Source organism: Hypomesus transpacificus, chromosome 23 (genome assembly GCF_021917145.1).
Source record: "Hypomesus transpacificus isolate Combined female chromosome 23, fHypTra1, whole genome shotgun sequence".
NCBI classification, from domain to species: domain Eukaryota; kingdom Metazoa; phylum Chordata; class Actinopteri; order Osmeriformes; family Osmeridae; genus Hypomesus; species Hypomesus transpacificus.
The window spans coordinates 17,798,377-17,823,183 of record NC_061082.1 but is presented as its reverse complement, the minus strand read 5'-3'; the positions used below and the strand labels follow the sequence as shown (position 1 = coordinate 17,823,183).

Genomic DNA, 24,807 nt, shown 5'->3' with positions numbered 1-24,807 from the left:
ATTCCATACATCATTCCACAAGGAAAAATATAAGCATGATGGTGAGAGCAGAGTACAAACTGAGAGCCAGTATCAGATTGAGCTATAACAATAGAACAGAGGGGTAACCAACAGATAGATACATCTTTAAAATGATCATAAATTAATTTGTCTAATCAATTTGAAAAATCGTATATTTTGCGTAATGATCCATCAATAATACAAAGCAGAGTCTCGTGTTTTTTGTAACATATAAAAAAGGTGATATATATCATTACTGAGCAAAAGTCTTTGGCAAAGTAAAACGATAATGAAAAAGTTAAGCTAAAATTCTTTAAAATTAAATTTAGATTGAAATTATTAAATTAAAAGATTAAACAAACATCTTTGCACTTTTATACTGTTGCACAAATACAGAGGACAGTAAAATACATGTATAAGAAAAAATACATATACAAATATTGGGTGCCTAAGACCTCTGCACAGCATATTTTATACTAATGTATTAACTTTCAGATATTTAGAGACTGAAGCAGGTTGCAGTTACAAGTTTTACAAATGGTTAAAGTTACAATACATTTTTATAGGTTATTCAATTTTTCTAAACTTCTTAGCCAGTGTCATTTATCTGGAACATTGACAGTTTTTTCCCATTCATAAATCCTCTCAGAATTCTGTTTCGAAGCTGAGTCAGTTTAAGACCATAAATGACAGGGTTTAGAATTGGAGGGACAACAAGGAATTCTATTGCCATAAAGTTCTGAAGACTCTGTGGTAAATTTCTAGAACCGTATCGATTGTTCAGAACATCAAAAAGCAAAGCAAGGGAAACATTGAATAATGACAGTAAATGTGGCATGCAGGTCTGCATGAACTTTACCCTGTCTTTGATGGACTCCAGACATAATCTGACCAGATAGGTATATGAACATAGAATGAAAATAAAATGTCCAATTGAAGAAAGTATGATTATGTATCCAACAATGTAATCTGGTATGGTTAAACTACAAGAGAGCTTAACCACAGACCAGTTTGAACAGTAAAGTCTTTCAATATGAGTTTGACATAGTTTCATTTGAATGGTAATTGTAACAGCAATAGTAAATAAAGAAAAAGTCAAAATCCATGGATAAAATGCTAACTGAGTGACCCTCTGTTTAGTCATAACAGAGTGATACTCCAGTGGTCTACAGATTGCTACATACCTGTCATAAGCCATCACTGACAGAATAGCAAAGTCACTACAGGCTGAAGAATATATTACAAAAGCTTGAAACAGACATCCTGCATAAGAGATGACATGATGATAGGACAACAAATCCAGCAGGAACTTGGGATAGAATCCTGCAGTACCAAAAAGTCCACTGATGCACAAGTTACACAAGAAGATGTACATGGGTTGATGGAGATTTCCGTCCAAAATTATAGTCAAAATTAGGGCAACATTTACCATAATAATCACAATGTAATACAACAAAGTGAGAGAAAAGAGAGTGGTTCTGTATTCCATTGTCTCACCCAACCCAGAAAGAGTAAACACTGAAATGATGGAGACATTATCATCCAAAATCATATCTGGGAAGAAAGACAAAATGTTCACTCATTATTGTTTTGTTTTATATATACAATGTATATGGTTTTGTCACCATAATATGAAGAAATTAAAGCGTTGAATAATATAAACATGAAAACATTTTCTCCTTATAAAACATGTATATAAAACATGAGAGAAAGCACATACCTGTTTTGTGTGCTGGGTGGTTCCATAGACCGGACCTGTGCGATCACTACACTTTGCACTTTACAACACTGTAGGCACTGATAGATGTGGTAGTTTTATACAGCGGCAACTCACAAAGCCTTAGAGGATGCTCTGTTGACATGACCTAATGAGAGAATACGAAATGTATAGTCCTATGTTTAAGTCAACTCTTGGTAAACAAATTATACCAAAGTTGAAAGTGTTACAGAACAATGATTACACAGTCATGGCTGAAATTGTTGGTGTAACAGACGTGGTCTTGCAAGTTCCGTCAGAGGTATATGGGCCACTGTCCGCTCCGACCAGGAGTCGAACTCACCACCTCTGACCTCCCAAGCGCCACCACTACCAACTACGCCAACGAAAAGCTAGCAATAGTGACGCGGGTGGCCTGTAACATACTTGAGGAGTGAGTTTCACCATACACAGGCTACATTGGCACCCCAGAAATGTTCCACAGGTGTTCAATGGGATGTAGATCTGGACTCATTACTGGCCACTTTAAAACTCTCCAGCGCTTTGTTGCTATCCATTTCTGGGTGCTTTTTGACGTATGTTTGGGGTCATTGTCCTGCTGTACAGCCCAGTGTCATTGTCTGACACTGGGCTGTACAGTGCGACCCAAAAACCTTTGGTAATCCTCAGGTTTCATGATGCCTTGCACACATTCAAGGCACCCAGTTCCAGAGGCAGCAAAACAACCCCAAAACACAATTGAACCTCCACCATATTTCACTGTAGGTACTGTGTTCTTTTCTTTGTAGGGCTCATTCTTTTTCGGTAAACAGTAGAATGATGTGCTTTACCAAAAAGCTCTATCTTGGTCTCATCTGTCCTCAAGACTTTTTCCCAGAAGGATTTTGGCTTACTCAAGTACATTTTGGCAAACTGTAGTCTTGCTTTTTTAGGTCTCTGTGTCAGCAGTGGGGTCTTCCTGGGTCTCCTGCCATAGCGTTTCATTTCATTTAAATGTCGACGGATAGTTTGCGCTGACACTGATGCTCCCTGAGCCGGCAGGACAGCTTGAATTTCTTTGGAACTTGTTTGGGGCTGCTTATCCACCATCCGGACTATCCTGCGTTGCAACCTTTCATCACTTTTTGTCTTCCGTCCACGCCCACAGAGATTAGCTACAGTGCCATGGATTGCAAACTTCTTGATAATGTTGCGCACTGTGGACAAAGGCACATCTAGATCTCTGGAGATGGACTTGTAACCTTGAGATTGTAGATATTTTTCCACAATTTTGGTTCGCAAGTCCTCAGACAGTTCTCTTCTACTCTTTCTGTTGTCCATGCTTAGTGTGGCACACACAATCAAAGCTAAGTGAACTTCTCTCCTTTTTATCTGCTCTCAGGTGTGATTTTTATATTGCCCACACCTGTTACTTGCCCCAGGTGAAAGGAGCACCACATGCTTGAAACAATCTTATTTATCCACAATTTTGAAAGGGTGCCAAGAATTTTGACCAGCCCATTTTTTGAATTTTGTGTGACATTATGTCCAATTTGCTTTTTTTCCTCCCTTTTTTTGTTTTGTTCCAATACACACAAAGGGAATAAACATGTGTATAGCAAAACATGTGTTACTGCAAAACTTTTCTGTGAGAAATACTTGATTTTCCAGAAAGATTTCTGGGGTGCCAACAATTTCGGCCATGACTGTACGCCATCTTGCTTCTAAGATTTGTGTTGCTTATGTCACAAATATATAGACCTGAAATAGACTTCAAGTTGGATATATGTACACATTCATGCCAGGGCTGTCTAATATTAGCCGGAAACATACGGGATAATCTACTATCATACCCATACATTTGAAATGTACAGTGTAAACATAGCTCAACAGGCCTGTTAAGTTGTTAGATATTTGACCTTGTAGCTAACTGAAACAACGTTTATGACTGTTATATTCGTAGGTAAAGGGCCTTTACTGGTAAAGGTCTGGTATGGGGAATGTGAGGATGAAAACGATACTGCCAAGCTACTCTGACACTTAATTGTGGTGACATGACACATTGTTAAAGCAAGCTCATACAGACACATTCAGACCCCAAAATTGAGTAGTTATGAGGTGTGAATGTATCGTGAATATACTTCAACTTTAACACCCACAAGTTGTACTAGTGCAGTGTCTATGTGAGTTATCTAAGGCTCCATCGCTCAGACAATCTTCTGCTATCGTAATTTTCATTGTCATCTTTTTCAGACTGTGATACAGTCCCTGTTTTTCCAGTTAGACCGAATGTGCCTTCTCTTGTACATTTCCATATTTCACAATTTCCTGAATAACTTTGTCAGTAGCCTCTACTAAAGCAAGCTGGGCATATAACTATTTGTTCATGTGGGTAGCTTTCTTGCTCACGTTAGCTGCTGATGCCAGAATTTATCCAAAACTAATGTGGTGTTTGACAAAAGCTAACCCATGCTCTACCTCTATTGACGGCTTCCTCACAAAACAGGAAACCTATCCTTGACTCTTTGGTTTCTTGTGAAACCCATTCCGTATGCAGTAGTTAGTTTCTATGAGTCTTACAATTGTAGTTTTTCAATGAATACTACAGTGATTGTTGAAGCAAAGCTGAAACTAGTTGGTGGTCTTTTTGATTAATTTCGATAGGTTTGAAAACCTAGTTCAACAACTTGGCTGGTTTTTGCCTCCACCTTTTTAATGCACAGTAACTTCTGTATGGTTTTCAGTGTGACATTTGCTGCATTCTGTATGCCGTTTCTGTCTGTGATGCACTGACACAGCACTGAGTGGCCTTAAATGCAGAGGAGCTCAGGCAACGGGGTGAAAACATACCAAGATTTATTACATTTGGACCAAAACACCAAAAACAGACAAATTATCCAACAAAGATTGGCAAGGGAAGCAAACATGAATACAGGGGCTGTGATGATGACAGGGCCCTCTAAAACAAACTCAGTACTTCAACTAAATCAAGTGCCAAATGTGAGAACTGGTCAAAACCATTTTTGACACCATACTTTATCCCACAGGAAGCTAACTCATGTTGATTACTCAAATTCAAACTTGAGTCGTCGTCATCATATACTGTATATACATATCTCAGGTATACATCTAATACGTGTGTGATTGGCGTCTAGATTACTGTGATATAAAATATGTGGCATAATTAGAAAATGTGCTGAACAGCTAAACTACCTAGATATGATAATTTACTTACTTAGAGAAATTGACTTTATTTCACCGTTCATGAATCCTCTCAGAATTCTGTTTCGAAGCTGAGTTAGTTTAAGACCATAAATGACAGGGTTTAAAATCGGAGGGACAACAAGGAATTCTATTGCCATGAAGTTTTGAAAGCTTTGTGGTAAATGTGTTGAACTGTATCGATTATTCAAAACATCAAAAAACAAGGCAATTGAAACATTGAATAATGAGATTAAATGTGGCATGCAAGTCTGCATGAACTTTCCCCTGTCCTCGATGGACTTAAGACATGATTTGACCAGATAGGTATATGTACACAGAATGAAAATAAAATGTCCAAAATAGAAAAATATCATTATATATCCAATTATGTCATTTGGGACGGTTGAAGTGCAAGACAGCTTAACGATAGACCAGTTTGAACAGTAGAGTCTTTCTATGTATGCTCCACAGAGCTTTAGGGTACTAGTCATTGTAAAAGAAATAGTGAAGAAAGAAAAATTTATAATCCATGGATAAAATGCTAACTGAGTGACCCTCTGTTTAGTCATAACAGAGTGATACTCCAGTGGTGTACAGATTGCCACATACCTGTCATAAGCCATCACTGCTAGAATAGAAAAGTCTCCACAAGCTGAAGAATATATTACAAATGCTTGAATGAAACACCCTGCATAAGAAATTACCTGATGAAAAGACAGTAGATCTAGTAGGAACTTGGGGTAGAATCCTGCAGTCCCTAAAAGTCCACTGATGCACAAGTTACACAGGAAGATGTACATGGGCTCATGGAGGTTTTCATCCAGGACTATCGTCAAAATGAGAGCAACATTTACAAGTATAATCACAATGTAATACAGTAAAGTAAGAGAGAAGAGAGTGGTTCTGTAGTCCACTGTCTCACCCAACCCAGAAAGAGTAAACACTGTAATGACAGATACATTATTCTCCAAAGTCATATCTGAAAAAAAAAATATATATTGGGTTTTATTAATCCAGATAGTTTATAAGGTCTCCCCTACGTATGTTACAGCTCATACTTAATAATATATTTTATACAAATAGGACCTGTAAAATGTTTGCTCAGTACAAAGCATTTTTTTTACAACATGCAAGATGTAATGAGCAGCTACCTGTATTGTGAGCTGGGCGGTTGGTTCCAGTGAAGAGATCACAGGAGTGTGATCACAACACTTATAGAGACACTGGTAAGATGTTGCACCTTTATGCTGTAAATTATCCCCCAGACATATTCTCGTCTCTCTATATGCACAGTGGACAGTTTCCTCCCACCACTTATTAATGACTTTTTATTATATGTAAAAAAATACAAATAAAAAATAAAACAAGTGGCTTCCTTTAGCAGTGTGGAATGGTGGGCCTGTAAGGAACAACATTTTATTACACTGTCTATACTGTTTATGTTGAAATGGTAAATAAAGCACACTTGTAATTGAAGCTGATTAAACAAAACTAAATTCGAAGGTAAAAACGTTATCTAAATGTTGTCCTACACCCTAGTAAAAGTGACTTGTTTTCGCTCAAGGCGAGATGATGTTTCCGCCCTTGTGTAACACAGCTGTCAAAGGGGTTACGCTCTGGGCCTTTGCCACTTTGGAATTGTATGCGTTGGTTCCGCAAAGTTTGAAAGGGAGAAGGTGGTAGAGATTATGGGTGTCAGGAGGAAGATTCATTTTGAGATTGTGGCACATAAGAGAAGTGCTTTTCTTCTTCCCTCATTGCATATTCATCAGCTATTTCTCATGCAATTTCATGCCCTTTCTCATGCAACAGGCCACATCTATACTATAATGCAAGGAATCTCTGTCTGTGTGTTCCAAGTTTTTGTGGAACAATTAGCTCAAGAACCCGGTTGTGTGCAAAGTTTCAACCATATGAGCTGGCACTGAGGACCTCTCAAGAAATAAACATCACAGCGTTGGCCTGAGCTCACTAAGCCACTGTTCTCATGCTACACTGTGTGAAGTTGACTCTGATGAGTGGTTTATGAAAATGTAATTGTCCTTAATGTGCATCGCTTTCTATAACAAAACGTATTAAAGACAAGCAGACTCCGCGATAGACTGTGAAAACAGGCCACCACTCCTGTATAGACTACACACACAATTTACCATGGTTTAACTTATATTAAGACAAAAGGGATGTAATTTCCATTGCTTGGTTAGATATCATCAAACAAGGACAAGGACACCGTTTGAATTGACAAGTTGCAAATACGTTTGCATCACGGGCACTTCACAGGGTCTGAAACTTGATGATTCAGGTCTGCTCCTCGGTCAGTGTCAAAATGAGCTGCAACAGGCAGAGGACAAAAACACTGTTTCTACTACTTCAGCCTCCTCAGTCGGTTTCTTGAGGCATGGAAATGGCGACCCACAAATGGGAAAACGACAGGGAAAAAAGTATGAATTTAGCTTCCTCGGTCGGTTATTGGTGTCTTATTTGCATCAATGTGATGCAGAAAATACAAGACTATTTTACAGCATTGCATGGCACGAAGGAAAATATACAAATGTGAATGTAAACATTGCAAAAACTCCTGAGGCATTACTATACATGCAACACTACAATTGTCTCCGGTTTCCTACATTTTCAATTATGTCATGTTGATCAAAATGTACTATATTGGTATTCTGTTACATATTCTTATCTCCACAAACATATACATTTAGTTCATTACACAAGTCATTACATAGTTGAGCCAGTTGTCATGATTGTAGGCCTAATTCAACATATTTAGGTTACATAATAATTTGCATGAATGTACCAGAGTATTAGCAATTTGTTTAAAATAATAAGAAATTGCTTTTATGATTTGCATAAGTGACTAGATTATGTACTTTTGAGAATTTCAATTGTGATATGTGATCTGAGAAATGGAGGCCCCAAAGCCAGTGAAAAAACTGTCATCCCCAGCTGCATCACAGGCACTGCGCTATCTACGATTTCAGGAGTCTGAGTGGGTGTGGGTGTCTCACCGGTATCTTAATCACCCATTGTATCACGGGCACTGTGCACTAATCGTTTTCAATCCAAATTTTAATAAAGACGAAATTCCCTCTGTGCTTTCCTCCCATCCTGCTATCCTTTCTACAAGGGCAGCCGGGTGCACTGACCAGCCAAGTGCACTGACCAGCCATTTCAACGCAACCGAGGGCCAAGTTCCAGTGCTCACCAATGTCCTGGCCATCTTTTTAGCATGTTTTATATTGGAGAGGAAAGTGATAGGAAGGTGATAGTGCAAGTCGCCAAGGCCCTGTACCATATGCTACTGTACATGGCTTGTTTGGTCTTCAAAAAATCTGAAAGTGTAGTTCACTGTACGGTCCATTTCACTAGGTGATATGCAGAATTTCTATAAGAAAGAGGCTTCTCTCCTTACTTCATGAGGTCATGTTGTTGACTCCGCACCCAGTTCATATAGAGATAGATTGGCATCATCCTAACAGTAGGTCTAAAATCATTTCAAGAATGTACCAGTTTTTGCCTTCTGTTAAATGCATGATTTTGAATGTATTCTTGGTTCATGCTGTTTCCAAAGTAGTTATGTTTTGTATGTGCACAGTATGTTTGGTGAATTGTGTTTGCTCTGTACTGTTTACATTTTCTGTAGTCTGTGTTGCTGTGCTACATTGATATGTCAAGGTTGTTGCACTTTAATAGCAGGATTTATTGTATATGTTACTGCGCGTGTTCACAATTTACTTTTGGGAAACAAATCACCCTGAAATTAAGGAAGCAATATAAGATCGCTCTGGATAAGAGCGTCTGCTAAAATGACTAAAATGTAAATAAGATATATCTAACAAAATGCACAATGACAGGGTTCATTACGTTTTTAGTTTTCTCATGGACTCCCAGGGCCCTGAATAAACAAATGTCGGTAATGAAGTGATACATTTCAAAAACTGTCAAGTAAATGATGTTGACCACAATTTAAACCACAGGCAGTTGACCAAATCTGATCACTCATGTTCAAACTGGTGTTATCACAGATATTACACATTTCACACAGATGTGAGGTCATAAAACGTTCTGCAACCTGCCATATGGGAACATTGGTGTCAATTCCAGAAAGACACGATAAATGCTAAAAAACATACGGTACATTTAATATTTTGAATGGCATTTCCTAGTACAGCACATTTTTGATAAGGCAGTTACACTTAAGTTGAAATGGAACTTTATGATGTTCTGGTACCAATAATGTAATTTTTAGTGCTTTATCTTTTTACCAGTTCATCATTTAATTTCAGTAAAAAACTAGTACAGATGTATAGTGTGTATATTTACACCAGAAAACCTTCAGTCATTCTGAATATAAAAAGGCAAATCTATTACTTAAAACATCTAAGCCCATCTAAGTCTAAGAGCATAGACGTGGTACATTTATCAGTAAAAAACAATGGCAGCTTGCTTGCTGTTAAACGCTCGTCCTAAACTCAGTCAGTGAGCCTAGCTCTTGAAATTCAGACTTTTTTTCAGCTGGCACAGTCAGCAAGAACAATCATTTGAAACTAAACAGTTCAACTGATAAACAATGACAAGGTAGATGCTTTCACAAAATTATTTTAGATAAAGAGTTAGCAACAACCTGGTAATGCAGGGTACATCATTACAAATTATGAAGTGAAAATATACTTTACATTAAAGACATTAGATTTTTTTCACCTTTTGTACATAAACGAAGTATTCTGTTTTGAACCCGAGTCAATTTAAGACCATAAATTAAGGGGTTAAGAATTGGTGGGACAACAAGAAATTCTATTGCCAAAAAGTTCTGAAGACTTTGTGGCAAATCTCTTGAACCATATCGAATATACAATACATCAAAAAGCAAAGCAACGGTTACATTAAATAATGACAAAAAATGTGGCATACAGGTCTGCATGAACTTTGCCTTGCTTTCAATAGACTTTACACTTGATCTGATCAGATATACATATGAACACACAATGAAAATAAAATGACCAAAATAGAAGACTAGGATTATGTATCCAATGATATTGTTTGGAATGGTTGAAGTGCAAGATAACTTAACAATAGACCAGTTATCACAGTATAGTCTGTCTATATGGGATCCACACAACCTCATTGTACTGGTTAATGTACAAGCAGCAGTGAATAAACAGCATGTAGATAGCCAGGGATAAGAGACTAACTGAGTGACCCACTGCTTAGTCATAACAGAATGATATTGCAGTGGTCTACATATTGCCACATACCTGTCATATGCCATCACTGCTAGAATTGAAAAGTCACTACAAGCAGAAGAATATATTACAAAAGCTTGAATGAGACATCCTGCATAAGAAATTACATTAGTATGATACAGTAGATCCAGAAGGAACTTGGGGTAGAATCCTGAAGTCCCAAACAGGCCACTGATGCACAAGTTACACAGGAACATGTACATGGGCTCATGAAGGTTTTCATCCAGGACTATAGTCAAAATGAGAGCAACATTTACCATAATGATCACACAGTAACACATTAGAGTGAGAGAGAACAGTGTTGTTCTGTAGTCTATTGTCATATCCAATCCAGAAAGAGTAAATACAGTGGATGTGTTATCCATCAATACCAAATCTTGAACAAAGTGTTTTAAATGTTTGAACATGCACTGCTTGGCTCGTTCCACAAATGTGATTGCTCATGCTGCGTGTGTCAGTTTAAAGCTTCTCACAGTCCTGTTTACAAGTTGTCATCAGGACCCTTGACACACTGACTTCATAGCAACGGTAAACATTGTTGACATATTCAGTTTGGAACAACTGTTACATTTTCTCTGTGCTCATAAATTGTGTCATTGTAACAGAGATGATGGTAACACTATTTGAATAGTTTGTGCATTAAATCTCAAAACATCATTGATACACATTAACAGAACCGAAACTATACGGTGTCAACCCTAACCGACCTGTTTCATCAGCCGTTTATTTCAGACTGATGAACGTGCGCGCTTGGAGACACATCGGGGAGGGTCTTAGCCTCAAATGTCACATAAAATAAATGTAATTTAAAAGATCTACATTAAAACATAAAATTGTACATTAGTAAATTTTCTATAAATCAAATAGTGCTAAATATTAAAATGATAAAATAATTATGTACCATATGTAATGCTCCGACCGACTACCTACATGGGCTGATGGAATTTCACACACATGACTACACCGTCACACTGCAACAGGCAGAGGACAAGAACACTGTTTCTACCACTTTAGCCTCCTCAGTCGGTTTCTTGAGGCATGGAAATGGCGACCCATAAAAGTATGAATTTAGCTTCCTCGGTCGGTTGTTGGTGTCTTAATTGCATCAATGTGATGCAGAAAATACAAGACTATTTTACAGCACTGCATGGCACAAAGGAAAATATAAAAATGTAAACATTGCAAACGCTCCTGAGGTAGAACTGTACATGCGGCACTACAATTGTCTCCTGTTTCCTACATTTTAAATTATGTCATGTTGATCAAAATGTATTATATTGTTTCTCTGTTAAATATTCTTACCCCCACAAACATGTACATTTAGTTCATTATATAAGTTATTACATGGTTGAGCCAGTTGTCATGATTGTAGGCCTAATTCAACATATTTAGGTTACGTAATAAGTTGCATGAATGTACCAGAGTATTGGCAGCTTGTTTAAAATAATAAGAAATTGCTTTTATGATGTGCATAAGTGACTAGATGATGTACTTCTGAGAATTTCAATTGCGATATGTGATCTGAGAAATCGAGGCCCCAAAGCCAGTGAAAAAAAATGTCATCACCAGCTGTATCACAGGCACTGCACTATCTATGATTTCAGGAGTCTGTGTGGGTGTGGGTGTGTCTCACCGGTATCTTAATCACCCATTGTATCACGGGCACTGTGCACTAATCATTTTCAATCCATCCCATCCTGCTATCCTTTCTCCAAGGGCAACCAGGTGCACTGACCAAACAAGTGCACTGACCAGCCATTTCAATGCAACCGAGGGCCAAGTTCCAGTGCCCACCAATGTCCTGGCTCCTGGCCATCTTTTTAGCATGTTTTATACTGCGGAGGAAACACATGGGTGTTACCAGGCTTCTGCTGAGCTAGAAAACGACCCACTCATTTGAATCAGGTGTGTTGGAGCAGGCAAACATCTAAAACATAAAGGAAAGGGGTCCCTGAGGACCGGGGTTGAAGACCTCTGACAGTATGTATGGTGAATTGTGTTTGCTGTGTACTGTTTAGATTTTCTGTAGTCTGTGTTGCTGTGCTACATTGATATTTCATGTTTTTTGCACTTGTTTAAAATATTTTAATAGCAGGACTTATTGTATATGTTACCAGGGTTGCCAACCGTCCCGAGTTGTCCGGGACATCGCTCCAGTCCCAGATTAAAATCACAGCCTCACCGGACTAATAGGCTACTGTAAACGCGCAAAAACTCACGCAAATGTTGCTATGGGACACAGTTGTTGCTTGTTTGTGACAGTGTGTGTGAACTGGCCACTGGTGAGGTGAGCGTTATTGTATGTCAAAAGGAGAAACTTGTAATAGTTAATGACTATTACTATGAACAATACATCCAAGCGAGTAGCTATTAGTGCTTTGCCAAAATTACACTGAAATTAGTAGGTTTATGGCTAATGAAAGCTTGCGATTTCCTTTAATGTTGGTCAGCTGTTGGTGCGCGTGCATGTGCGTGTGCGCACCTGGAAGAAAGTGTCCCTCATTTGGAGTTGAGAAAGTTGCCAAGCCTACCTACTACACATGTTCACAATTAACTTTTGGGAAACAAACCACCCTAAAATTGAGGAAGAAATATGAGATATAACAAAATACACAATGTCAGCGTTCATTAAGTTTTTAGTTTTCTCATGGACTCCTCCCCAGGGCCCTAAATAAACAAATGTCGCTAATGAAGTGATAAATGTCAAAAACTGTCAAGTAAATGCTGTTGACCATATTTGAAACCACAGGCAGTTGACCAAATCTGATCACTCATCTTCAAACTGGTGTTATCACAGATATTACACATTTCACACAGATGTGAGGTCAGAGACATTTCTGCAACCTGCCATATGGGAACATTGGTTTCAATTCCCCAAAAAACGATAACTGCTTAAAGACATGTAGTGCATTCTATATTTTGGAGGGCATTTCCTAGTAGAGTACATTTTTTTTAAGGCAGTTCCTTTTTATAAGGTACAGTTGTTACACTTCAGTTGAAATGGACCTCTATGATGTTCTGGACCATTAATGTTATTTTTAGTACTTTGTATCTTGTTACCAGTTCATCATCTAATTTCAGTAAAAAGGTAGTACAGATGTATAGTGTGTATATTTACACCAGAAAACCTTAAGTCATTCTGAATATCAAAAGACACATCTTTTACTTAAAACATCTAAGCACTAAGAGCATAGAAATGTGGTACATTTAACAGTAAAAAAAATACAATGGCAGCTTGCTTGCATGTTTAACGCTGGTCATAAACTCATTTACTGAGCCTAGCTCTTGAAATTCAGACTTATTTTCAGCTGGCACAGTCGGCAAGAACAATCATTTGAAACTAAACAATTCAACTGATAAACAATGACAAGGTAGGTGCTTTTGTAACAGTGAAGATTTGGTTTTGTTCCACTTGCAAAATGTTGTGCTATTAAACTACACTGAGCATGCGCATGAGCCATAACGTGTGTTGAACTGAGTGGCTCTCCTCAGACTTCAGAGGATGAGTCACGGTGAGTTGTGTGCAAAGAGAGCTCCTACACTATTGTCTTAAGATGCAAATATTGAACGTCCTAAATTCATACTGATTATGAAAAGGTGTTCCACATTTTGTCCTTATATAAACAGTGTTTGTTTTAGTAATTATGCACATCGTAATGTATATATCATCGAAGTTCAAACTAACACGTGTGGATAGCTAACATTTCATCTCCCTCTTACATTAGCATAGAATGTTGTGATACACGCTGCTGCACTACGAAGTCCCAACTTGTTGTAATTTGTGCCGGGTACATGTTTTGTATTGTTTTTCAAAATTTCTATTATACATTGTAATATCTATTGATATTGTATTTTGTAATTCAACGTGAATTGACCGTGAGAGTTCAGAAGATGAGTCATGCATAGAATGTTGTGATCCACAGTGCTGCACTACGAAGTCCCAACTTGTTGTAATTTGTGCCAGGTGAATAAAATTGGCGAATTGGACGCACATCTCCTGACTTCTTGAGAAAGAAAACCATACACAACGCAGACGAAATACAGGGGGTTACACTTTCAAAATTATTTTAGATAAAGAGTTAGTAATAACCTGGCAATGTAGGGTGCATCATTACAAATTCTGAAGTAAAAATATACTTTACATTAAAGACATTTTATTTTTTTCACCTTTTGTACATAAACGAAGTATTCTGTTTTGAACCCGAGTCAATCTAAGACCATAAATTAAGGGGTTAAGAATTGGTGGGACAACAAGAAATTCTATTGCCAAAAAGTTCTGAAGACTTTGTGGCAGATCTCTTGAACCATATCGAGTATACAATACATCAAAAAGTAAAGCCACGGTTACATTAAATAATGACAGAAAATGTGGCAGACAGGTCTGCATGAACTTTGCCTTGCTTTCAATAGACTTTACACTTGATCTGATCAGATATACATATGAACACACAATGAAAATAAAATGACCAAAATAGAAAACTATGGCTATGTATCCAATGATATTGTTTGGAATGGTTGAAGTGCAAGATAATTTAACAATAGACCAGTTATCACAGTAAAGTCTGTCTATATGGGATCCACACAACCTCAATGTACTGGTTAATGTATAAGCAGCAGTGAATAAACAGCATGTAGATAGCCAGGGATAAGATACTAACTGAGTGACCCACTGCTTAGTCATAACAGAATGATATTGCAGTGGTCTACATATTGCCACATACCTGTCATATGCCATCACTGCTAGAATTGAAAAGTCACTACAGGCAGAAGAATATATTACAAAAGCTTGAATGAGACATCCTGCATAAGAAATTACATTAGAATGATACAGTAGATCCAGAAGGAACTTGGGGTAGAATCCTGAAGTCCCCAACAGGCCACTGATGCACAAGTTACACAGGAAGATGTACATGGGCTCATGGAGGTTTTCATCCAGGACTATAGTCAAAATGAGAGCAACATTTACCATAATAATCACACAGTAACACATTAGAGTGAGAGAGAAGAGTGTTGTTCTGTAGTCTGTTGTCATATCCAATCCAGAAAGAGTAAATACAGTGGATGTGTTATCCATCAATACCAAATCTTGAACAAAGTGTTTTAAATGTTTGAACATGCGCTGCTTGGCTCGTTCCACAAATGTGATCTCTCATGCTGCATGTGTCAGTTTAATGTTTCTCACAGTCCTGTTTACAGGTTGTCATCAGGACCCTTGACACTGACTGCATAGCAACAGTAAACATTGTTGACATATTCAGTGTGGAACAACTGTTACATTTACTCTATGTGCTCATGAATTGTGTCATTGTAACATAGGTGATGGTAACACTATTTTAATAGTTTAAATGTTTATCAAACAGTAGAAGTTATGAAATTATGAAGCGAAAATATACTTTACATTAAGACTTTTTTTTTTCTTCACCTTTGTACATAAATAAAGTATTCTGTTTTGAACCCAAGTCAATTTAAGACCATAAATTAAGGGGTTAAGAATTGGTTAGACAACAAGAAATTCTATTGCCAAAAAGTTCTGAAGACTTTGTGGGAAATCGCTTGAACCATATCGAGTATACAATACATCAAAAAGCAAAGCAACGGTTACATTAAATAATGACAGAAAATGAAAAACAGTAGGAATGCTTGGCTGGATCAATGTTAGTTTCCTCCAGGTTCACAATGACTCTTATTGAGAGACTTGTTGCTCTTGTTGTTTAGTTATAACGGATTTAAACTTAATACTCGCTGTGAAATATTTTACTGTTGATTGTTCTTCTACAGGTACACTCTTGAACTTTTTGGGTTCATGTTGTTTAATTGTAACTTTTTTAACTGCATGCTGTTATGGTTCTTCCCTTTGGCACTTATTTGGTTTTTCACAATGTCATTTTCATGCTTGCAATGTTTGGGGGTACCTCGTTGTTATGATCGGTGACCTTTGCTCTTTTGTAAAGCTCTCTCTTGGAAGTTGCTTTGGATAAAAGCATCTTCTAAATGCATAAATGTTAAATTAAATGCAAATCAAATCTCAAAACATTATTGATACACATTAATTTACTATTGACTAACCTTCACCCTAACCTCAACCATTTGTTGTTATCAGCAGAGATGGTCACTGGTTGACGTTGTGTAAATTATTACAAGGCTTCTAAAGGTTTGAACATGGCTGGGTATGGTTGAAAAGAATACAATGAATAGTTAATTTAAGTTGAAGTTAAAGATACACCTACAATAATATTACTTAACTTAATAATCAATTTTCATCATCAATAATGTTGTTATTGGATAGGGTGGTAGATATGGGTTTCATTGTAATAAAGAATTGCATATATAATCAAGGAGGCCTGAGTTGTTAGTTTATTAACCTGGTTAGCTATATGACATCATTAGTTGGAGATAATGATGTAGTTAGACAAATTAAATTTCTGACTGCTCATTCTTTTGTAGAAGTTTAGAAAGGGGAGACAACCTGATCTACAATACCTGCATATGTGTTTTAGTGGGATTAACATCCAGACTTCAACTATGTGGTTCTCAGATACAGAAACTCTACTGTGACAACTGGTCTGTAGTTAAACTCGCTTGCTTCCACAATTACAAACAACATTGTTGAAAATATTGTCATATTTCTATTTTTTGGGCATGTCATTTTCATTGTGTGTTCATGTGTATATTTGATCAAGTCATGTTTGAAGTCCATAGAGAACATGGGTATGTTCATGCAGAAAACCATGCCACATTTACTGTCATTACCAAATGTAATGTACATGATTTATTGTACACCCGATATGGCTCAAGAGATTTACCACAAAGTCTTCAGAACTTTTTGGCCTTACAGTTTCTGATAGGTCCTCAGATTCTTAACCCCCTCATTTATGGCCTCAAACTGAATAAAGTGAGAAAAAGAATACAGAGTTATTGTGAGAAATTCTACTTGAGTGAAATGTAAATAATACTTAGGGCCTCGTGTGTTAATCCCATACCACATCCTTCACATCTAAAAGCACCAGCGGGCAGTAGGAACCCTGAGTGCTTGTGAAGAATGGCCCCTTAGCTTCCGTCAAAGAGGTCATATTTTCCAGATGGAGGCTTTTCTTTTTTACTCACACCTTTTTTTGTTTCAGTTAACCATGTGTGTTTTAGTTCATCAACATGTGAAGGTTCCACAAAACATTTTGTATTTAACATGAATTCTGTATTTTAAACAGCCTGGTTTCATAAAGGGCTTTGCAATGTCATTGCAATATGTAACTGTCAACTGTAGCGGTCAACATCAGTATCTTCAAAGACTATTTTGTTATTCCTCTTATTAATGTTACGGCCAAGGCCTGGTTCTTGTCCCTTTTACACCCCCTGCTGGTTCACCTGTATCATCCTGCCTAGACCCTAGACACCTGCCGCCCATTACCTCCTCATCCTGCATACTTCAACCCGGCTTTCCAACCACTCCTCGTCAGATCGTTGTCACAGCTACTGTGGTAGTGTGCGCTTTTGACCCTCAAGCATTGCTTGATTCACTTGCCTTCTGTAAACCTGTTTTCTTTGTGTCCAGGATCGTCATCCGAGAACCCAGTCCCTGTCTGCCTGCCGACCCGCTGGTTCACCAAACAAGACCACAACTCAGGACTACACCCAATAAATAACCTAAATTGTATCTGTACTGCGTTTGGGTCCACTCTGTACCACACCGTAACAATGTATTTATGTTAAAATGTGTCATTAATCAAATACAAAAAAAATAAAACCAGGCCTCAATTATTTGAATTGTGTTTAATGTATGAACACATGTGCCATGGGCTGCTGATCAGGTTTTTCTCCAGAAACCTTAGTGGGGTTAGTTAATGCAACATACTAATATTAGTAAACACACATTTCTATAGCAGTTACCATTAGGTCTCTGCAGTGGTGATTTACTTATAGTACAATGTAGAGTGTAATAACAAATATATTTACGATAATTTCCTAAAACTGTCTATTAGCCATGAATTAAGTTCATGTTGTGCCACTAGTAATGTGACATTTTTATTTTAGTCATATTGATGTTTTGGCTATGCATTGGCAGAATATAAGATTTTACATTTCTCAATGTTTGAACGAGAGCATTTTGAATTGGTAAGTTAATTGTTGTGCAATGTAAAGTGACATCATTGTATAATTTTCATGACAGTTCAATAAAACTCTATCATTGTGACAATGTAACTATCATTGCATGATTCATATATGCAAGATCAAAGTCAAATTAAAGCCATACTGTTGCTGTAGATATACTTATTGAATACTTCAAATAAGAATTATCTAGACCCCGTACTAATAATCATTGTTGAATAGTTTGTGAATCAAATCTCAAAACATTATTGATACACATTAATGTACTGTTGATTAGCCTTCACTCTAACCCCAACCAGTTGTTGCATATCTACAGAGATGGTCACTGACGCAGTGTCAATTATTGCAAGGCTTCTATGCTTCTAATGGTTTGAACATAGCTAGATATGGCTGACAAGGTTAATATGAATAGTCCATTTAAATTGAAGTTAAAGATGCGCCAACGATAATATTATTAAACGTGATAATGTGGTTTCATCCTCAATAATGTTGTTATTGGATAGGGTGGTAGAAGTGGGTTTAACTGTTATATAGTTTATATAATCAAGGAGGTCTGAGTTGTTAGTTTATTAACCTGGATAGCTATATTACATCATTGGTTGGGGGGAAGGGTTGGACAAAAAATGATGTAGTTAGCCAAATTGCATTAGTGACTACTTATCCGTTCGTAGAAGTTTAGAACCGGCAAACATATCTCATTATGTTGTTTGAATCCATGTCACTGAGGTCAGGTTATGCTGATCTAAGAACCCATGTGACTTAGGGGAGGTTATGCTCAGAACCAGGCTACGGGCCTTGTGGGGCATCAACATAGGAACATGCGGGAAGATGTTTTATGTGGGATTGTAACAGTGTTAAACATATCTCTGTGTTAAATTCATCTCATAATGCAACAACTTTGACTGTCCAGTATATGTGTATATGTATGCACATATACATTTCCTTTCAAACACTGATATAAGAAATTGTTTATTAAACAGTATTGTAACATGCAGTTGATCAACATTCTACTAAAGTGTCATATCCAACACACATCTGTGAGTAATCACATAGCCCTTTTCTTATTAAGCATAATGGACCTGCCCTGTTAAAAATGACTAAGTTACAAAACATAAGTTACAAATCATTCAATTTCACACCAAAATGAACAGATACAGTAAAAAAAAGAGACACAGACTTGAGAGTTCATAGTTCTACTCATAACGAAAACAGTCTAATCAGTACCGGACAAGTCATCCGGTGTCCCCGAAGTGATGCAACTTTGCAGTAATGAGTGTCATTAAGCTTCCTCATCCCCAGTGAAGGCCTTGGTTGTGGGTCCGTGTCCAACCCTCCGGCCTGAAAACAAACGCCTCTGGGACCTGGACCGGCTAAAGCTCCTAATTGTTGATAACAGTGGCCCTTGGAAGGTCATTACTGTAGCTAATAAGGATTTCATTCAAAACATGTTGTCATCATCATTTCAGGGAAAGCAACTCTTATGATGTAATCACAGGGTCTCCAGGTACTAAATGGTATTTTAGAAACACAAGAACGATTGTAGATGTTTCCTTTTTTTTAAGGGTTTGATTTAAGCTTAAAAAATGCCATGATGCACAATGCTCAGGCCTTCTCTGGTACCATCTATGTCAAGCTAAACATACCCAGTTACACAACAACTCTCAGAATATTTATACCTAGGTATTAAATAAGTAGAAATGTTGGTGAAAGTGTCATGGGTGCAAATTAGTTTAAGAACTTTGTTGTTATTGAAAACAACTTAACTGGACAAATTGGGCTTAATTAACGGTCCTCTCATGCAACCCCCCCCTGTGTTTTAACTATGAAAGCATAAACATGCTTATGTTCTCATCAGGTCATTAGTCCTCAATCCCTTGATGTCAATTTAGATACTACAGACCTGTGAGACCAAATGGTCACAAGACATAACAAAGATGTTTGTTGCCAACTGCCACTAGACCCAGAGAGACCCACAGAGGGTCGGAGTGGTGATGCTGACCTCCCCCAAGACCAGCAAGAAAGGTCATGTGCAGACGGGCCCTACAGAAGCACCACTACAGAGAAACTTTACAGGTCATTATTCTCAATAGATGCAATTGAAAAAAAACAGTGAATGCTCCTTTAATGAAAACTAGCAATTAAATACATGTATTGTGCAATAGCGTCTAACTGTTTATACTTTTTACAGAGTTGGTTGACAGTTGAGTTAATCACATAGCCCCTGTCTTATTGAGCATTATAGACCTGCCCTGTTAAAAATGACTAAGTTACTAAATATAAGTAACAAATAATTTCATTTCACACCAAAATGAACAGATACATTAAAGAAAGAGACAGAGACTTGAGAGTTCATAGTTCATTGGTGTGACATGACGAAAAGATAGCAAACAGTCTAATCAGTACTGGTCCCAGAAGTGATGCAACTTTGCAGTAATCAGTGTCATTAAGCTTCCTCATCCCCAGTGAAGGCCTTGGTTGTGGGTCCGTGTCCCTGCTGGACCAACCCTCCGGCCTGAAAACAAACGCCTCTGGGACCTGGACCGGCTAAAGCTCCTAATTGTTGATAACAGTGGCCCTTGGAAGGTCATTACTGTAGCTAATAAGGATTTCATTCAAAACATGTTGTCATCGTCATTTCAGGGAAAGCAACTCTTATGATGTAATCACAGGGTCTCCAGGTACTAACAGCTATTTTAGAAACGCAAGAACAATTGTAGATGTTTCCTTTTTTTTAAGGGTTTGATTTAAGCTTAAAAAATGCCATGATGCACAATGCTCAGGCCTTCTCTGGTACCATCTGTGTCAAGCTAAACATACCCAACTGTCAGAATATTTATACCTAGCTATTAAATAAGTACAAGTGTTGGTGAAAGGGAGTGTCACTAGACCCACAGAGACCCACAGAGGGTCGGAGTGGTGATGCTGACCTCCCCAAGACCAGCGAGAAAGGTCATAATAATCAGACGGGCCCTACAGAACCACCACTACAGAGAAACCTTTCAGGTCATTATTCTTAATAGATGCAATTGAAAATAAAACAGTGAATGCCCCTTTAACTAGCAATTAAATGTATTTTGCATTGGCGTATAACTGTTTATACTTTTTACAGAGTTGGTTGACAGTTGACTGTATAATGTTAGTGTGATTGCTGCTTCACAAGCCATAAAATACATGTAATTTAAAGAAAAAAGCTTGTGGCTGAAGATGGTAGAATGGCACCAAGAACACTGTGGGGCAAAGCCAAAAAAATAACTGCCTCCAAACTGCTTAGCTAGACAACTGCTACAGCTGAAGAAGCCTTTTCCAAACCATCCACAACAATTATAGGGCTAAGATGAGTGAAGGCCAGACATGTCATGGAATCTAAATTAATATCCAAGACAAATCAATTTGCTTGTGATACATACATCTAATATAACGGACTCATTAGTATCCTAAAGTTATTGAAATCCCAGGAGTTGGCACCATTGCTCTCACTCAACACATAAACTATTGGAGGCTGAGAGGTTAAGTTAAATTGCTGTAATTACTGTAAGAAAACTACTGTGTCGCTGGTAATCTGCACTTGGTTGAAATAGTTGCTTCTCAGTGCTGATGAAATGATAAAAATGTTATATGTAATCCTGTTATTCCATTATATCTAGACAGTTTAATGAATGGCTAAAACACAATGAAGTAAAGTGAGAGCAAAACCAACATAATTATGATTTATTAACAGTTTTATAAGCATTTGTTAGAACAGGCACTGTGTAATTTAGTTAAATTGAGTGAATGAGCATAAACGACACATGGTTTTCCATCCCTGGTCCCAAGTTCTCTGTGAGGCAGGTTTAGCTCTTTATGTCATGTTATCATATGTTATGTATGTACTGTATGTATGGTTAATTGTGTGTTTGCTGTGTAGTGTTTACATTTTCTGTAGTCTGTGTTGCTGTACTACATTGATATGTCATGGTTGTTGAACTTTAATAGCAGGATTTATTGTATATGTTACTCCGTGTACCACCCTGAAATGGAGGAAGCAATATAAGATATATCTAACAAAATACACAAAGTCAGCATTCATTACGTTTTTAGTTTTCTCATGGACTCCTCCCCAGGGCCCAAAATAAATAAATGTCTGTAATGAAGTATTAAATGTCAAAAACTGTCAAGTAAATGCTGTTGACCACACTTTAAACCACAGGCAGTTGACCAAATCTGATCACTCATCTTCAAACTGGTGTTATCACAGATATTACACATATGTGAGGTCAAAGAAATTTCTGCAACCTGCCATAAGGGAACATTGGTGTCAATTCCAGAAAGACATGATAAAAGCTAAAAGTACATTTTATATTTGGAAAAGCATTTCCTAGTATATCAATTTTTTTGAGAGGGCAGTTACTTTCTCATAAGGTACAGTTGTTACACTTCAGTTTAAATGGAAATTCATGTTGTTCTGGTGCCAATAATTGAGTACTTTGTATCCCAGACTGTCTTTTCACCAGTTCATCATTGAAATTCAGTGCAAAACTTTGCACAGAATAATAATGTGTATATTTACACAAGAAAACATTAAGTCATTCTGTATATCACAACCATCCAAGCACATCAAAGTCTAAGAGCATAGAAATGTGGTACATTTAACAATATAAAACAATGACAGCTTGCATGTTTAACTCTGGTCCAAAAACTCATTCACTGAGCCTAGCTCTTGAACATTTTTTCAGCTGGCACAGTCAGCAAGAAAAATCACGTGAAACTAAACACAGTTTAACTGCCATCACTGCTAGAATTGAAAAATCACTACAGGCAAAAGAATACATTACAAAAGCTTGAATTAGACATCTTGCATTAGAAATCACATGACAATGAGACAGCAGATCCAGAAGGAACTTGGGGTAGAATCCTGAAGTCCCCAACAGGCCACTGATGCACAAGTTAGTTGGAGGTTTTCATCCAGGACTATAGTCAAAATGAGAGCAACATTTACCATAATAATCCCACAGTAACACATTAGAGTGAGAGAGAACAGTGTTGCTCTGTAGTCTTTCGTCATATCCAATCCAGAAAGAGTAAATACAGTGGATGTGTTATCCATCAATACCAAATCTTGAACAAGTGTTTTAAATGTTTTTACATGTACTGATTGTTTGTCATGAAAGTAAAGATACCTTGTCTTGGCTCGTTCCACAAATGTGATTCCTCATGCTGCGTGGGTCAGTTTAATGTTTCTTACTGGCCTGTTTAGAAATGGTCATCAGGACCAATTGACACTGACTGCATAGCAACATTATTGACATATTCAGTGTGGAACAAGTGCTATATTTACTTTATGTTCTCACGAAAATGTGTAATTGTAACATAGGCGATGGTAACACTATTTGAATAGTTTGTGAATCAAATCTCAAAACATTATTGTTACACATTAATGTACTGTTGACTAGCCTTCACTCTAACCCCAACCAGTTGTTGCATATCAACAAAGATAGTCACTGGTTGATGTCGTGTAAATTATTGCAAGGCTTCTAAAGGTTTGAACATAGCTAGACATGGCTGAGAAGGTTAATATAAATGGTAAATTTAATTTGAAGTTAAAGATAACAATGATATCACTAAACTTAATAATGTGGTTTCATCCTCAATAATGTTGTAATTGGATAGGGTGGTAAAGGTGGGTTTCATTTTAGTAAATAATTGTACATATAATCAAGGAGGTCTGAGTTGTAAGTTTATTAATCTGGTTGGCTTTATGTCATCATTGGTCAGGGGGGGAGGGTTGGAGAAAAAATGATGCAAATTGTATTTCTGACTGCTCACCCTTTTGTAGAATTTTAGAACCGACAAACATACCTGATCATGTTGTTTGAACCCATGTGACTGAGGTGAGGTTATGCTGATCTCAGAACCAGGCTACGGGGCTTGTGGGGTATCAACATAGGAACATGCTGGAAAACTTGCGTTTTATGTGGAATGTAACAGTGTTAAACATAACTGTGTGTTAAATTAATCTCATAATTCAACAACTTTGACTGTCCAGTATATGTGTATGTAGTGGCATTTCCAACACAGATATGCGTGTAATCACATAGCCCCTGTCTTATTGAGCATTATAGACCTGCCCTGTTAAAAATGACTAAGTTACTAAATATAAGTAACAAATAATTTCATTTCACACCAAAATGAACAGATACATTAAAGAAAGAGACAGAGACTTGAGAGTTCATAGTTCATTGGTGTGACATGACGAAAAGATAGCAAACAGTCTAATCAGTACTGGTCCCCGAAGTGATGCAACTTTGCAGTAATCAGTGTCATTAAGCTTCCTCATCCCCAGTGAAGGCCTTGGTTGTGGGTCCGTGTCCCTGCTGGACCAACCCTCCGGCCTGAAAACAAACGCCTCTGGGACCTGGACCGGCTAAAGCTCCTAATTGTTGATAACAGTGGCCCTTGGAAGGTCATTACTGTAGCTAATAAGGATTTCATTCAAAACATGTTGTCATCGTCATTTCAGGGAAAGCAACTCTTATGATGTAATCACAGGGTCTCCAGGTACTAACAGCTATTTTA

General features: G+C 37.4%; 4 protein-coding genes across 4 annotated transcripts; all 4 read right to left on the bottom strand.

Moving 5' to 3' along the window:
- Positions 1–589: 589 nt before the first annotated feature.
- LOC124485941 (olfactory receptor 4S2-like) lies at positions 590–1,756 on the bottom strand. The gene is made up of 2 exons (XM_047047845.1): positions 1,721–1,756; positions 590–1,554 (listed from the first exon to the last, which is right to left on the bottom strand). Exon 2 carries the CDS (start codon positions 1,550–1,552, stop codon positions 590–592), a length of 963 nt encoding a protein of 320 aa, XP_046903801.1. The 5' UTR covers positions 1,553–1,554; positions 1,721–1,756.
- A 3,167-nt stretch (positions 1,757–4,923) lies between these two features.
- On the bottom strand, positions 4,924–5,877 carry LOC124485938 (olfactory receptor 8I2-like). The gene has a single exon (XM_047047840.1). The coding sequence runs from the start codon at positions 5,875–5,877 to the stop codon at positions 4,924–4,926; it is 954 nt and encodes a 317-aa protein (XP_046903796.1).
- A 3,704-nt stretch (positions 5,878–9,581) lies between these two features.
- LOC124485934 (olfactory receptor 1D2-like) lies at positions 9,582–10,517 on the bottom strand. The gene has a single exon (XM_047047835.1). It carries the CDS (start codon positions 10,515–10,517, stop codon positions 9,582–9,584), a length of 936 nt encoding a protein of 311 aa, XP_046903791.1.
- Positions 10,518–14,290: 3,773 nt separating this feature from the next.
- On the bottom strand, positions 14,291–15,226 carry LOC124485933 (olfactory receptor 2AT4-like). Its single transcript, XM_047047834.1, has one exon. It carries the CDS (start codon positions 15,224–15,226, stop codon positions 14,291–14,293), a length of 936 nt encoding a protein of 311 aa, XP_046903790.1.
- Between the last annotated feature and the right edge of the window lie 9,581 nt (positions 15,227–24,807).